General features: G+C 40.4%; 1 protein-coding gene across 1 annotated transcript in view; it reads right to left on the bottom strand.

Annotated features, from left to right (window-relative positions):
• RALA (RAS like proto-oncogene A) overlaps window positions 1-17,235 on the bottom strand; it is a 111,736-nt gene that overhangs the window by 9,479 nt on the left and 85,022 nt on the right. The window contains exon 4 of the mRNA XM_073630526.1: window positions 1,683-1,857. Coding sequence (XP_073486627.1) covers window positions 1,683-1,857 — 175 coding nt within the window. The remainder of the gene's footprint in view (window positions 1-1,682; window positions 1,858-17,235) is intronic.

Here is a 17,235-nt window from a genome sequence, read left to right as displayed (position 1 = left end):
AAGAACTTTGATCTGCACAATGGACTTTATTAATTAAGTTTGTTGGTAGAGACATTTCTTTTGTACTAGTCACTTTTTTGTAGAAAGATTTTATCACTTTTTTTGTATGGAGGATTTATGAATTGTTTAAATGTATTTATTTTGAACGCATTGCTTTTGGAGTATATGTAAGAGCAGCGCTTAATCCTTTGCTATTTAATCACTTAGGTTATATTAGACTCTCACCATCGCAGCAGCTCTGAAGTTTGTTATTTATTATTTCCACAATTTAATAATTACTTTTAGGTTGATTGGCACTATTTAGCATGTAACCATAGCAGGGGCGTATCACCTTACTATTAGTATATGCCGTGGAGATTTTTGAGTATCATGGTTTTCCATGATATCACGGGCGCATGCAACTTTAATACTTGACATGTGTGGTATCTATTTACTTGATGCAACCCTATATTTTGTATTTTACTAAAAAAGGGTAATTCTATTTTGTGCGTTTGCACTAAAATTAATTTTATTATATTTTTTACTTGAAAATATGCATTTGATTAAGATACCTTTCACACTGGAGGCGTTTTTCAGGCACTTTACTGCTAAAAATAGCGCCTGAAAAAAAGCTTCAGCTGCAATCCCAGTGTGAAAGCCCGAGTGCTTTCACACTGGGGCGCTGCGCTGGCAGGGCATCACAAAAAGGCCTACAAGCAGCTTCTTTGCAGCCCCTTCCCATTTAAAATCAATGGGCAGCGGCGCTTTGCCAGCGGTTTTAACCCTTTTTCGTCCGCTAGCGGGACGGTTGTAACAAATAGCGGCGCTAAAACGACGGTAAAGCGCCGCTAAAAATAGCGGTGCTTTACCACCGATGCCCGGGTGCTGGCAGTGTGAATGTGCCCTTACAGCTGCACAAATACCGTGCAATATAAAAACAATTGCATCTATCACAGTATTCTACAGGGCCTCTACTTTGAAAAAATACATAATGTCATTTTATGGCCAAAAATTCAGATTTTTAGATGTGTGCAAAAAATGAAAAAATAAACACTCAAGTGTTAGGCGCATTTTGGTGTTTGTGCAGCCAAAATGCTCTTATCTTGAATGCACAAGTGATTTTTTTTCATCCTCTAAATGCTCCTGCCCCTAAACTCCTGTAAATGTCTATTTGTGTATGGGCACACATGATAACACGGAGGGGCATTTAGAGGCAGAAAAAAATATATTAAAAAAAAAAAAAAAGGTCAAATGCCTGCAATGCGTTTTTGAGCCCAAGTGTGCATGAGGCCTTAAAATGGAGTGGTACTATTAAAGAAAATGGCTCAGCCAGACCCAAAACCATGGAGAAAAAGTTTGTTAACTTCAGCCAAAACTCTGTTACAAGGTACTCTTTTTGCATGCTGACAGTGCACCTGTTAGTGTAGAAAATAGTTTATTTGGGCTTATAGGGACTATAAACCTGGAATTTAGCTTTTAGTTCCGATAATGAGCGATACCCCTCGACTGCTGTTGGTTGCAAACCCCTTGTTTATAATATTGAGATATGTTCTAAATAAGGGCATGGAATCCCCCAAAAAATTGAAGTATGCAGAAAAGTGATGTCAGGACTTCTGATCAGCACATTCTGGTGTCACAACAAGTTAGTTATACTGATGTCTTGTACAGAAAATACAGATGTGCAGATACATATGATTATTTACCTTATCAACATTGGCTCGTGTCTTTGCTGAAGTTTCTACGTAGTTAACATTCCACTGATCAGCTCTGCTCTTTGCTTCTTCCACAGAGACCTGTCTTTTATCCTCCAGATCTGATTTATTACCGACCAGAAGAAATGGGACATTCTCATCTTCTTTTACTCGCAGTATCTGCTCCCTGTACATTGAAAAAAAGGTGTGTGAAATGTAGAAAATACTCACAACAGTTCTCACCTACAAGGTTTATACAACATTTCTACACATCCAACCTACAGGCTAGTTTAGTGAGAAGTCCATTATTCTAGCAGTTTATTTTAGGGATGAGGGAAAGAGCCCACAGGTACTACCATTTTGTTTAATTGTTTTAGGTCAATGAGTTATTAGGTAGTGAGGCAAGGATTAGGAAGACAGACTAACATAGTATTATACTTTCTGTAATATCTTGTGTCTCTTATTGCAAGTCCATAGTTGTCTAGTATATATAAAAGTGCCAAGTGCTTAAGCCCTTTATACTGCCTCATACAGTTGTACGGTAATCTTAAAGTGCAACTTAAGACAAAACTTGTTCATCATTCTGGTAAAGGAGGGTTATTACCTCCATTATTGTTTTTCCCCATTGAGGAAATTTCCCCTCACTTCCTGTCCCATAGCCAAAACAGGAAGTGAGAGGAAATCCCTCCAAAAGTGAGGGTGTCATCAGACCTATTGTCCCCATTGGAAGATTTCCCCTCTATTAGGAAGCCCATACATCATTCTTTTTTTTTTTTTTATTCAACCAGCGGGTTGAACAGAATTAAAAAAAAAAAGAAGATCCAATTACCCCATCCACACATTCAATGTGGATGGAGAAATTCCTCTGTTGTGTCAGTGTATTCTGACAGTGGGGAGGCTTTCCTGCCATCAGAATACATAGATCAGTGCCGCCGGCTATAGATTGGGAAAAACACGATAGGCTGGTTGTACAGAAGTCGATCAGTAGATTTACTTCTATGCAAGCAGCCTGCCGAAACATGGATCGAAACTTCGCCCAGTTTTTGCTGAACTAGCCAGATTTCAATCCATGTGTGGCCAGCTTTACTGTTCTGTTAACAACCCAAGTTTGGGATTTTCTTCTATTTTCAATGATAACAGTAAACAGGACAAATAGAGAGGGTGAATCTCCCCAATAGGGGCACAGACAGCAATAAGAGTTGACAGGTGTCAGCTATTCAAAACCAAATGGAAAAAAGTTTTGGCTTTAGTTACACTTTAAAAGTGTGTGTGTTTACTATGATTGTACCACTAGAGGGCGTTCTATAACAACATATGGAATTTAAACTGAAAAGCATGTTTAGTCACAGGCAACAAGACCTGTTTTACGTGAAAGAAAAAGAAAGTAAAAGTAACACAAAAAAGGCGCGCATACATTTTATATATATATATATATATATATATATATATATATATATATATATATATATATATATATATATATATATATATATATATATATATATATATATAATGTAAAAAGTACAAAAGAAAACAAAATTGCGCTAGGTGCGTGAGTACGTGGAAAAACTATTAATGAGAAAACTTTGAAAATTATCCTGCATCTGAACGCTATAACCCCGATATGAGGGCACATAGATAACAGTAAGCACGCAGCCACAAGGAGAGCCCTCTCAGCATTTCCGCTTCAGGACCAGGTAGAGAGGAATTCCTGGCCACAAAGACTGTGTACTACCTGCTAACTCTGAAAAAGATGAAGAGAATCTTTCCACTGCCAACCTGACATTACAGAGAATCACTTTGTAGTGTAACAGTGACGGTCTCCCGGGAATGTGCCGTTTAGGTGCTCTTTACCATCACTGACCGGTTATCTTGGAAGGAAGTTAAAGAGATCCCAACAATGTTCCTGTGTCTCCTGATTGATCAACTAAGCCTGTATTGACTTCCCTGAATAAGGGTGGTCGCAGGCTGTCTGGTAAGCCTCCACTTTTTACTCTCAGGTGACAGGCAGAACTGACAGTGAAAGTTCAGACTTGGGGCTCATATTGAATGTTTCCCATCTGGATATCACTATTCACGAACTTTCTTTTTTTCACAATTTTTCATAAATTTTTGTGTTTTAGCTATGTTTGGTCTATTTGATTCATTTTTCATGGACTTATACATTATTAGTCGCACTTGACTTTATAAGTTTTTTTTCTATTGAGGTTTAATTGGCACAACTTGCACTTGTTGTATACTATATATAATTGTATAGTTTCATAATTTTTTAATTGTTACGATACACAATCTCACTATTATTTATGGTACTTATCTAGCGCTGCACTCCTATTTTTATACTGATATTATATCTATAGAGAGGTATATATATATATATATATATATATATATATATATATATATATATATATATATATATATATATATATATATATATATATATATATATATATATACACACACACACACACACACTTCAACATGAAAGATATATGCATACAAATGTTATTACTGGATTTATATAAACATCAAAGGGTAGCTGTATGTCACATTTGAATTATGCCATCACATTTGGTGCTCAAAGTAGTCACCATTACAATCCAGACACTTTGATTTCAGCAAACTACTGCATGAATAACATTGACTAGAGTTTCCACAGGAATTGCTCTGCATGATTTTTCAATTTCTTCCCATAGTCCAGTCAGTGTAGGTGGATTTCTATGGTACATCACATCCTTTAGTTTTCCCCACAAAAAAAAAAAAAATTGAGGGGTATTAATTCTTAACTCAACAGCACCTCTACATCCTATCCAATGTCCTGGCAGAATGTCAATGAAATAGGCTCTCGCGTCTTGGTGGTAGTAAAGTGGTGCGCCATTTTGCTGGAAGAAAAATAGCTCATCCGCATAAACAGCATGAATGGCCAGTAACATGATGACATTAACAATGGTGCGACTACTGACATCTTTAGGGGAAACATAATACTACACACTGCTGCCATAATTCACTTTGGGTTTTAAAACAAGGGCATAGATAACATCTTTTGCAGTGTGTATACATTCTTTTGGGCCCCTGTATATACAGTCAGGTCCATAAATATTGGGACATCGACACAGTTCTAATCTTTTTGGCTCTATACACCACCACAATGGATTTGAAATGAAATGAACAAGATGTGCTTTAACTGCAGACTTTCAGCTTTAATTTGAGGGTATTTACATCCAAATCAGGTGAACGGTGTAGGAATTACAACAGTTTGTATATGTGCCTCCCACTTTTTAAGAGACCAAAAGTAATAGGGCAATTGGCTGCTCAGCTGTTTTATGGCCAGGTGTGCGTTATTCCCTCATTATCCCATTTACAAGGAGCAGATAAAAAGTCCAGAGTTAATTTCAAGTGTGCTATTTGCATTTGGAATCTGTTGCTGTCAACTCTCAATATGAGATCCAAAGAGCTGTCACTATCAGTGAAGCAAGCCATCATTAGGCTGAAAAAACAAAACAAACCCATCAGAGAGATAGCAAAAACATTAGGTGTGGCTAAATCAACTGTTTGGAACATCCTTAAAAAAAAAAAAGAATGCACCGGTGAGCTCAGCAACACCAAAAGACCCGGAAGACCACGGAAAACAACTGTGGTGGATGACCGAAGATTTCTTTCCCTGGTGAAGAAAACATCCTTCACAACAGTTGGCCAGATCAAGAACACTCTCCAGGAGGTAGATGTATGTGTGTTAAAGTCAACAATCAAGAGAAGACTTCACCAGAGTGAATACAGAGGGTTCACCACAAGATGTAAACCATTGGTGAGCCTCAAAAACAGGAAGGCCAGATTAGAGTTTGCTAAACAACATCTAAAAAAGCCTTTACAGTTCTGGAAAAACATTCTATGGACAGATGAGACCAAGATCAACTTGTACCAGAGTGATGAGAAGAGTATGGAGAAGGAAAGGAACTGCTCATGATCCAAAGCATACCACCTCATCAGTGAAGCATGGTGGTGGTAGTGTCATGGCGTGGGCATGTATGGCTGCCAATGGAACTGGTTCTCTTGTATTTATTGATGATGTGACTGCTGACAAAAGCAGCAGGATGAATTCTGAAGTGTTTAGGGCAATATTATCTGCTCATATTCAGCAAAATGCTTCAGAACTCATTAGACGGCGCTTCACAGTACAGATGGACAATGATCCGAAGCATACTGCGAAAGCAACCACAGAGTTTTTTAAGGGAAAGAAGTGGAATGTTATGCAATGGCCAAGTCAATCACCTGACCTGAATCCGATTGAGCATGCATTTCACTTGCTGAAGACAAAACTGAAGGGAAAATGCCCCAAGAACAAGCAGGAACTGAAGACAGTTGCAGTAGAGGCCTGGCAGAGCATCACCAGGGATGAAACCCAGCGTCTGGTGATGTCTATGCATTCCAGACTTCAGGCTGTAATTGACTGCAAAGGATTTGCAACCAAGTATTAAAAAGTGAAAGTTTGATAGATGATTGTTAATCTGTCCCATTACTTTTGGTCCCTTAAAAAGTGGGAGGCACATATACAAACTGTTGTAATTCCTACACCGTTCACCTGATTTGGATGTAAATACCCTCAAATTAAAGCTGAAAGTCTGCAGTTAAAACACATCTTGTCTGTTTCATTTCAAATCCATTGTGGTGGTGTATACAGCCAAAAAGATTAGAATTGTGTCGATGTCCCAATATTTATGGACCATTTGTATGACATTATACTTCTGATTAAAAAAAAAAAAAAAAAAGGGGGGGGGGGGGTGGTTGTTATATAGTAAAGACAAATTGTTAACCCAGTTCTACTGCTAAAGTGGAAGTCCATGAACTTTGATCCAGTGCTCTAGCCAGGGCAATCAGGTCCCATAGGTAAAATTTTTCAACCAGTTAGGCTGGCAACTCGGGTGCTCTTAAATAAAAGTACTTTATTTATTTGTTACATATAGGTATAGGTACAGGCTATATGCTGACATGTTTCGGCTATGAAGCCTTCATCAAAGCACTCTGATAAAGTACTTTTATTAAAGACCACCTGAGTTGCCAGCCTTCCTGATTCAAGATTGTTATATAGTGTACTGTTCTGCAATCCTACCAAAGAATAATAGTTAATGATCTTATCCCAAATGCAGGGTCAAGTGATCTTTTTTTTTTTTTTTTTCATGGACGACACTATTAAATCTGTACATAGAAACATTAGTAAAGCGAGGTTTAGAAAATGGCTAGATCATTCTAAAAGCATGAGGACATTTTGCCTTCTGAGCCATACTTTAATACGGCCCCTTTTAAAAAACAAATATGTAGGATGTGTGGGTACTTTGCATTTCAGTACTGCTCCACTATAACGGTCAAGGGTGTTCAGTTATACTATTGTGCAAACTGTAATTTTACCTTGTCTTCTTTCTGCTGATTACTTTCCACTGCAAAGTAAAAACTGGTGCACCTGGCTTCCCACCAAAGTACAGTGGATATAAAAAGTCTACACACCCTTGTTAAAATGTCAGGTTTCTGTGATGTAAAAAAATGAGACAAAGGTAAATAATTTCAGAACTAACTTTTCCCACCTTTAATGTGACCTATAAACTGTACAACTCAATTGAAAAACAAACTGAAATCTTTTTAAGGTTGGGGGGGGGAGAGTAAAAATGAAAAAAAAAAAACGAAAATAATGTGCTTGGTTGCATAAGTGTGCACACCCTCTTATAACTGGGGATGTAGCTGTGTTTACAATTAAGCAATCACATTCAAACTCAAGTTAAATAGGAGTCAGTACACACTTGTCATTATTTAAAGTGCCTCTGATTAACCCCAAATAAAGTTCAGCTGTTCTAGTAGGTCTTTCCTGACATTTTCTCAGTCGCATCCTACAGTAAAAGCCATGGTCTGCAGAGAGCTCCAAAGCATCAGAGGGATCTCATTGTTAAAAGGTATCAGTCAGGAGAAGGGTACAACATTTTTTCGAAGGCATTAGATATACCATGGAACACAGTGAAGACAGTCATCAAGTGGAGAAAATATGGCACAACAGTGACATTACCAAGAACTGGACGTCCCTCCAAAATTGATGAAAATACTAGAAGTAAACAGGGAGGCTGCCAAGAGGTCTACAACATTAACCACTTCAATACCAGGCACTTAGACACCTTCCCACCCAGGCCAATTTTCAGCTTTCAGCGCTGTCGCAATTTGAATGACAATAGCGCGGTCATGCTACACTGTACCCAAACAAATTTTTTATCATTTTGTTCCCACAAATAGAGCTTTCTTTTGGTGGTATTTGATCACCTCTGCGGTTTTTATTTTTTGCGCAACAAATTAAAAAAGATTTTGAATTTTGAAAAAGAACAAGTTTTTCTTTGTTTCTGTTAAAATTTTTTGTAAATAAGTACGTTTTCTTCTTCAGTGACGGGCACTGATATGGCTGCACTGACAGGCACTGATACGGCGGCACTGATGGGCACAGATGAGTTGGTACTGATGAGGTGGCACTGATGGGCACTCACAGGCGGCATTGATTGGTACATATGGGTGGCACTGATGGGTACTTATGGGTGGCACTGATAGGTGGCACTGATAGGTGGGCAATGACAGGTGGCACTGATGACACTGATTGGTGGCATTGCTGGGCATAACTGAAACATAATGGTGCCAATCAGTGCCCATTTGTGGGCACTGATTGGCACAGATTGGGCACATTGGGCACATGTGGCACATGTGGATGGCCATGGGGTACATACCTGGCCATCCACATGTCCACATGTTGCCCCTTCCCTGGTGGTCCTAGTGGCGATCCCTGGTGGTCCAGCGTGGTGATCTGAGGGGGGCTGCGCTGATAAACAATCAGTGCAGACCCCCCTTGTCAGGAGAGCCGCCGATCAGCTCTCCTCTACTCGCGTCTGTCAGACGCGAGTGAGGAAAAGCCAATCAACGGCTCTTCTTATTGACATTGTGATCAGCCGTGATTGGACACGGCTGATCACGTGGTAAAGAGCCTCCGCCGGAGGCTCTTTACCAAGATCGGTGGAGTGGTGTGTCAGGGTGACACACCGCTCCACCGATCGCCGCGGCTTGTTATCCTGCTGGACGTCATATGACGCCCAGTCAGGATAACAGAACCACTTCCCGGATGTCAATCCGCTATAGGCCGGGCGGGAAGTGGTTAAAGAAGCTGCAGGAATATCTGGCAAGTACTGGCTGTGTGGTACATGTGACAACAGTCTTCCGTATTCTCCGTATGTCTGGGTTATGGGGTAGAGTGGCAAGACGGAAGCCTTTTCTTAAGAAAAACATCCAAGCCTGGCTAAATCTGAAGTCTCCCAAAAACATGTGAGAAAAATGTGTTGTGGTCTGATGAAACCAAGGTTGAACTTTTTGGCCATAATTCCAAAAGATATGTTTGGCGCAAAAACACTGTACATCACCAAAAGAACACTATACCCACAGTGAAACATGGTGGCCGCTAGGGCTGGGAGACTTTCCCCCCCAAAAAAATCTGTGATTTTTTTAATAAAAAAACTCGATTCACTACTGACACACTACATCACCGTATACTGACACAATTCATCTCCGTATACTGGCACACTACATCACCGTATACTGACACACTACATCACCGTATATACTGACACACTACATAACTGTATATACTGACACACTACATCACTGTATATATACTGACACACTACATCACTGTATATATACTGACACACTACATCACTGTATATACTGACACACTACATCACTGTATATACTGACACACTACATCACTGTATATACTGACAGTCTGACACACTACATCACTCAGTGATGTAGTGTGTCAGTATACAGTGATGAGCACATTGCTGTGGGATGTCATATGGCGGTATTGTCATATATTGAGCACAGTGCTGTGTGATGATGTATGGTAATGATATAAAAGAAGAGTGGATATATGGAATGGGATGTGACTTCTCTCTTTTGATGGATGATTTCTTGCAGTGATCACATGGTTATCTCATGAAGTACACCAATACACCCATACAGGCAGCACTCATCCTCCCTTTTCTCTCTCTCTGCAGCCCGGGACTGTCCCTGTGATCCCCCCCACCCCCTCCTCCTCCTGACATCACAGCCCTCCAATACACAGCGGCGTTCCACCAACAGATCTAAGCCTCGCCCACTACCTCGCCTAATGCACAGCGTCCGGCCTCGCCTGAAAAATCACGCCCGCAGCTCCTCAGGACCGGCGCGGTGCTGGTGAGAAGGAAAAAAAAAAAATCTAAAAAAAAAAAATCGATTTGAAGAAGAAGATTTGAATCGATTTGACCTCTCAACTCGATTCAAATCGATTTTTTTCCCAGCCCTAGTGGCGGCAGCATCATGCTTTGGGGCGGTTTTTCTTCAGCTGGAACAGGGGCCTTAGTTGAGGTAGCGGGAATTATGAACAATTCCAAATACCAGTCAATATGGGCACAAAACTTTCAGGCTTCTGCTAGAGAGCTGAACATGAAGAGGAACTTCGTTTTTCAGCATGACAACAACCCAAAGCATACATCCAAATCAACAAAGCAATGGCTTCACCAGAAGATTAAAGTTTTGGAATGGCCCAGCCAGAACCCAGACCTGCATCCAATTAAAAATCTGTGGGGTGATCTGAAGATGGCTGTGCATAGGAGATGCTCTCGCAAACTGACAGATTTGGAGAGTTTTTGCAAAGAAGAGTGGGCAAATATTGCCAAGTCAAGATGGGCCATGCTGATAGACTCATACCCAAAAAGACTGAGTGCTGTAATAAAATCAAAAGGTGCTTCAACAAAGTATTAGTTTTTTTATTCTTACTTCCCTCCACCTACAAGATTTCAGTTTGTTGTTCAACTGAGTTGTACAGTTTATACGTCACATTAAAAGGTGGAAAAAGTTCTGAATTTATCTTTGTCTCATTTTTTTTACATCACAGAAACGCGACATTTTAATTATTTATTATCATAAAAGAAAGTAATTCCTAGAATAACCAAATAGGTTTCTGATTTTCCACTACACCCTCTCTAGCCATATATGATACTTCAGTGTCATAGAGTATGCTACTCACTACTTCTATCACAATAGCACAAAGAATTTCCTGAAGCTGACAGCTGCAGACAGGTTAGAACTAGCAAAAGAAAGTTGCATGGTGGTGGGGAAATACACAGAATAGGAGCAATAGAAAAAGAGAACCTACCTATAAACTGGGCCAGTAATTAAAAAAATGGACATTTGTAGTATACCTTTGCAAATATATTGGTGCAGACACAGACTGGTGCTTTGTTGCCTCCTGGAGTCTGGGCATCTTATGTGTTGCTGTGCCTTTAAAATGACCCTACCACCACAGGGTCGCTTTTTCAAATAACACAGCTTTTTTTTGGTTCTGGCTAGATGGATTAAAAACCGCTAATGTAAAGTCTGGGCTACTAAAGTGGAGCTTAACTCCAAAAATGGAGTTTGTTTCTTTCAACCCCAATTCCTCTTGCCCAAAAGTTTTCATTTGTTTTTGGTCAAGCAGTCTCCTGGCATACTCATGTCACATCTCCCAGGAGACTGCAGGATGGGCCTGGTGTGTCACCTACAGCTTGCTGCCTGAACCTGGAAGAAGCATCCAGCTGAAGAGGACCAAAATGGCAGTATAGAACTTGGACAATATCACCCAGTGTAACAGTGTATAGCAGCTAGACAATGCTGAATTTGCTGTCCGAGTATGTATTAAGATAATCATGCAATACAGGTAAAAGGTGTAAAAAAAAAAAAAAAAAAAAAAAAAAAAAAAAATAATTAAAAAATTAAAAAACGAAAAAAAAAAAAAAAAAAAAAAAAAACACATGGGATGGGTGGAGGAGTTCAGTCCCATTTTTTTTCAATAATTATTTTTTTATTGCAGAAGTAGTGTTAAAAATACAACAACGTCAAAGGCACCTAGATTGCCCACGCAGAGGCTAGAATTGACGCATAAAAGACAAAAACAACAAAAGGAAATACAACATAAACCGAGGAGAGTAGCCTCCTGATTAACAGTCACAGAAGTTCTAAGTGCAACATATGTAATTTGGGGTAACCCCCTATAAGTGTAGGAATAACCATGACAAAGTGCTTTAACTCTGCATTAAGATCATCTGGAGCCTCTGTTGGCAATCAAAAAAAAGGTCTGAGAGCCTTGATAAAAGAAAAAGAACAGAGAGTAGTAAGAAAAATAGGGGGAGAATAAGGGAAAGTGGGGAAGCGGGAGAAGGGCAAAGGAGGGGGACCCGAGGCCATCTGAGAAACCAGTCAGAGCCGATCTATACTAGCCAGAGGGAGTTCGGGGAAGGCATACTCCAGCCATGGCTCCCAAACTTTAAGGAACTTGGCGTGCTTGTCTTTCAGTATACCAGATATTTGTTTGTTGACCATCATGGACGTCAAGCGGTTTTTTCACTTCTTGAAAAGGGACTGTGTTTTTTTTCCATGCTTGAGCAATTGGCCTTTTGGCCGCTATGAACAGATAGGTTGCCAGTCTCTGCTGACGAGCAAACAAACCAGGTATGGGGCAATGTAATTGCGCAAATTTGGCCTCTTTACGGACATTTAAATGGAACAGGGAAAACAACATGTCAAACACTCTGGACCAGAAACCCACCAGGTCCAAAGGTCCACCAGGTGTGAATCCCCACGATGGCCACATCCACAGAAGCAGCGATCACTAGAGGTTGGGTTGGCATGAGCAATACATGCTGGAACCCAATACCACCGCAATAGAACTTTGTATGCTGCCTCCAAGATGGCAGTATTAAAAGGAACATTTAGCTACAGAAGACCAGGCCTTGCTCCAATCCACCGGATCGATCCCGTGTCTCAAATCTCACTCCCACTGGGACACATAAGAGAGTGAGGGGGGAGATGTTCGACTATTCAAAGCTGCGTAGAGGGTGGAGATAAGGCCCAGGGAACCTGAAGACAGATATGTTCAAAAGCGGAAATCTGGAATGGGTAGGAGGAGGTACGTCGGAGCATAGCTATCCAGTGCTCGATCTGAAGAAAGTGGAAGAATTCTGCCTGGGGAGCGTCATGGTATTCGCGGAATGCAGACCACGTTGGTGAAGTACGTGTAGTCAGCAGATGGTGTACCTGGGTAAGGCCCCGTGAGATCCACCAAGCGAACACCTGAGGCTGGTTGAGACCCGGGGCGAACAATGGGTTATTTGTAATAGGCAGCAGGGGCAGGAAGGGGGACATACAGTAAGGGAGCTTGATTATCTAACTGAGTCCCACAACTTTAAGCTATGTAACATGAGAGGACTCAATGAAGTTGGTCGAAGTTTCTGGGGGAGCCAAAGAAGTGCTTGTAAAGAAAGGGGGGCACAATTAGGGAGCTCCAGAAGCACCCATAGAGGAACATTGGAGGAAGCATGGAGTAGTGATAATTCGGAGATCTGAGATGCCAGATAGTACCTAGAGACATGGGGGACTCCCAAAAAGCCTTGCTGTCTATGTGTAAAAAGGGTGGCCTCAGAAATTCTAGGGCGTTTATTAGCCCAGATAAAGCTCATGATTCTGCTCTGGAGTAGGTGGAGAAAATGTGGAGGGGCTCCTACAGGTATTGTGCGGAAAAAGTACAGAAATTTTGGTAAGACCGTCATCTTAACAGAATGGATTCGACCCAACCAGGACAGGTGTGGGAATTGCCAAGTCTGCAGAAGAGTGGTCAAGGATCTCAGTAGGAGATAGTAATTAGCCGAGAATAGGGAAGAGTAAGTGGGGGTCAGCCGGATTCCCAGATATTCAATGTAGGTGGTTGTCCAATGAAAAGGGAAGTGGGACTGCAGGCGTTCTACCAAGTTAGGGTCCAGGGAAACATTTAGAGCTATAGATTTCTCTAAGTTGATATGAAGGCCCGAAATGGATGAGAAATGTGTCAAGAGGCATAACAAGTTGGGGAGAATAGTAAGGGGATTTGTCAGGGTCAGAAGAGCGTCGTCAGCAAAGAGGCTTAGCTTGAACTCATGTCATGACAGGGATTCCTGTCACATTCCGGTCTGCGCGAAGCGCGAGTGCTAAGGGTTCCTAAGCCAGGAGGAATAAGGCTGGGGAAAGGGGGCACCCCTGCCTCGTGCCCCTATAGATAGCGAAGGGTGCTGAAAAGTACCCTGCATATTTGACCTTAGCTGTAGGGGCCGAGTATAGAGCCTAGTCAGCAAGGATTCCCTAAAACCCCAACGAGAGAGGACAAATTGCAAGTATTCCCATGACAAAGTGTCGAAGGCTTTATAAATATCTAGGGAAAGAAGGAATCTGGGGATATTATGATGCTGCATAAGATGAAAAAGATAAACCGCCTTGCGGTTCAGTACCATTTTAACTTCTTCCCGCTGACAGTACGCATATATGAGGCCTTACAGAAGTGGGCTTTTATCCGTGGGGCCGCATATGCTGTATACAGTATCTCACAAAAGTGAGTATACCCCTCACATTTTTGTAAATATTTTATTATATCTTTTCATGTGACAACACTGATGAAATGACACTTTGCTACAATGTAAAGTAGTGAGTGTACAGCTTGTATAAGTGTAAATTTGCTGTCCCCTCAAAATAACTCAACACAGCCATTTATATTTTATATATATATATATATATATATATATATATATATATATATATATATATATATATATATATATATATATATATATATATATATATATATATATACACACATACATATATACATATATACACACATACACACACATACATATATATATATATATATACACACACAGTGGGGATCGAAAGTTTGGGCACCCCAGGGAAAAATGTGTATTAATGTGCATAATGAAGCCAAGGAAAGATGGAAAAATCTCCAAATTGCATCAAATTACAGATTAGACATTCCTATAATATGTAAAAAAAAGTTAGATTTTATTTCCACCATTTACACTTTCAAAATTACAGAAAACAAAAAAATGGCGTCTGCAAAAGTTTGGGCACCCAGCAGAATTTATAGCATGCACTGCCCCCTTTGCAAAGCTGAGACCTGCCAGTATCATGGATTGTTCTCAATCATCGTCTGGGAAGACCAGGTGATGTCAATCTCATAGGTTTTAAATGGCCAGACTCATCAACAATCAGCGCCATGGGTTCTTCTAAGCAGTTGTCTAGAAAACTGAGACGGAAAATAGTTGACGCTCACAAAGCTGGAGAAGGCTATAAGAAGATAGCAAAGCGTTTTCAGATGTCAATATCCTCTGTTCGGAATGTAATTAAGAAATGGCAGTCATCAGGAACAGTGTAAGTTAAAGCAAGATCTGGAAGACCAAGAAAAATATCAGACAGAACAACTCGCAGGATTGTGAGAAAAGCAATTCAAAACCCACGTTTGACTGCACAATCCCTCCAGAAAGATCTGGCAGACACTGGAGTTGTGGTACACTATTCCACTATAAAGAGATACTTGTACAAATATGGTCTTCATGGAAGAGTCATCAGAAGAAAACCTCTTCTACGTCTACACCACAAAAATCAGCGTATGAACGTGGGAAATGAACATATAGACAAGCCTGAGGCATTTTGGAAACAAGTTCTGTGGACTGATGAGGTTAAAATAGAACTTTTTGGCCGAAATGAGCAAAGGTACGTTTGGAGAAGAAAGGTCACAGAATTTAATGAAAAGAACCTCTGTCCAACTGTTAAGCATGGGGATGGATCAATCAATGCTGTGGGGTTGTATTGCAGCCAGTGACACAGGGAACATTTCACGAGTAGAAGGAAAAATGGATTCAATAAAATGTCAGCAAATTTCGGATGGTAACTTGATGCCATCTGTGAAAAAGCTGAAGTTAAAGAGAGGATGGCTTCTACAAATGGATAATGATCCTAAACACACCTCAAAATCCACGGGGGATTACATCAAGAGGCGTAAACTGAAGGGTTTTGCCATGGCCTTCACAATCTCCTGACCTCAACATTATTGAAAATCTATGCATAGACCTTAAAAGAGCAGTGCGTGACAGACAGCCCAGAAATCTCAAAGAACTGGAAGACTTTTGTAAGGAAGAATGGGCAAAGATACCTCAAACAAGAATTGAAAGACTCTTGGCTGGCTACAAAAAGCGATTACAAGCTGTGATACTTGCCAAAGGGGGCAGTACAAGATATTAACTCTGCAGGGTGCCCAAACTTTTGCAGACGCCTTTTTTTGTTTTCTGTAATTTTGAAAGTGTAAATGATGGAAATAAAATCTAACTTTTTTTGACATATTATAAGAATGTCTAATCTGTGATTTGATGCCATTTGGAGATTTTTCCATTTTTCCTTGGCTTCGTTATGCACATTAATACACATTTTTACCAAGAAAAAAATAGCTAGAACAATGTTTGATCTAGGTCAGTGCCAGGATTAGTGTTTGGGTCAAGGTCAAAATATCATACTTTAAAAAAAAATATACAAAAAACATGTACAATAAAAATAAAACCTCCCCTTAGCCTTCTCTCTCTGTGGATGTTTCTGGTATTCTTAAACATATACTTCACCTTCCATGACAGACATTAATTGATTTATTGGTTTTATTTTTTTGTACACATTTGTATATTTCTTCAAGGTATATTGTTGTATCAATTCGTCAGTAAAGTTTAGTAACATATACCCTGTAGTTATTAGAGCTGCCCTCTCTCCTGTTGATCATTTGCAATCAAATAAGGTTATTGATGGGTGGAGTCTATGGCATTTAGTGATAGAACCTTTGAAATAGTGTGTTTTGATGTAGTTATGACTAAGGCCTGACTAAGGCTGAAACGCGTCAACTGATTTTATTTGCATTTGGACACTGTAGTTTTCCAATAAACATGAAGATTTTTGAGAGCAGCAACTGGTGCGGAACATCTTAATGGATTACTTCTTAGAAACGACTGTGAATCAAGCACTCATGAGTTCTGCTGACATTTTGGTGCATGGGTAGCAGCACCGAATCTTGTTTGTTAATGGTTTTACTAACATGTCAAAGTTGCAAAATTCAGGATTAACCTCCCTGGCGATTTTCCCGAGTGTGGCTCGGGGTTAAAATTCAGTACCATTAGCGGTAACCCCGAGCCACACTCGGACACTGCGGGTGACATCGCAGGATCCCGGGGACAAGGTAAGTAACGCCGCCCCAGGATCCTGCGATGCCACCCGCAGTGTCCGAGGGCTCCGTCCTCCTCCGAAGCCTCTCCGTGCCAGGCTCCGTTCCCTGCGAGCGGCGCGACGCACGGGGGCGGAGCCTGGCGGCAAATTAAAAAAAAAGTAAAAATCATAACACATACAGTACTGTAATCTTACAGATTACAGTACTGTATGAAATGATTTCACATCCCTTTTGTCCCCAGTGCTTTGTCCCATGCCCTGCATGCAGTTTTACATGATATACACTGTTCTTTCTGCCTGGAAACTGGAGATTGTCCATAGCAACCAAAAAGTGTCCCTTTACGTCAAAAGTGGCTTTAGACCAGCTAGAAAACAGCGATAATAAATTAGAACACTTGCAGAATTGAGCGATAGTGAATTGTGGGGAAATTTATTTTATTACTATTTTTTT

The sequence above is a fragment of the Aquarana catesbeiana genome, linkage group LG05 (genome assembly GCF_042186555.1).
Source record: "Aquarana catesbeiana isolate 2022-GZ linkage group LG05, ASM4218655v1, whole genome shotgun sequence".
Taxonomy (NCBI): domain Eukaryota; kingdom Metazoa; phylum Chordata; class Amphibia; order Anura; family Ranidae; genus Aquarana; species Aquarana catesbeiana.
This window is presented reverse-complemented; position numbering and strand designations above follow the sequence as displayed.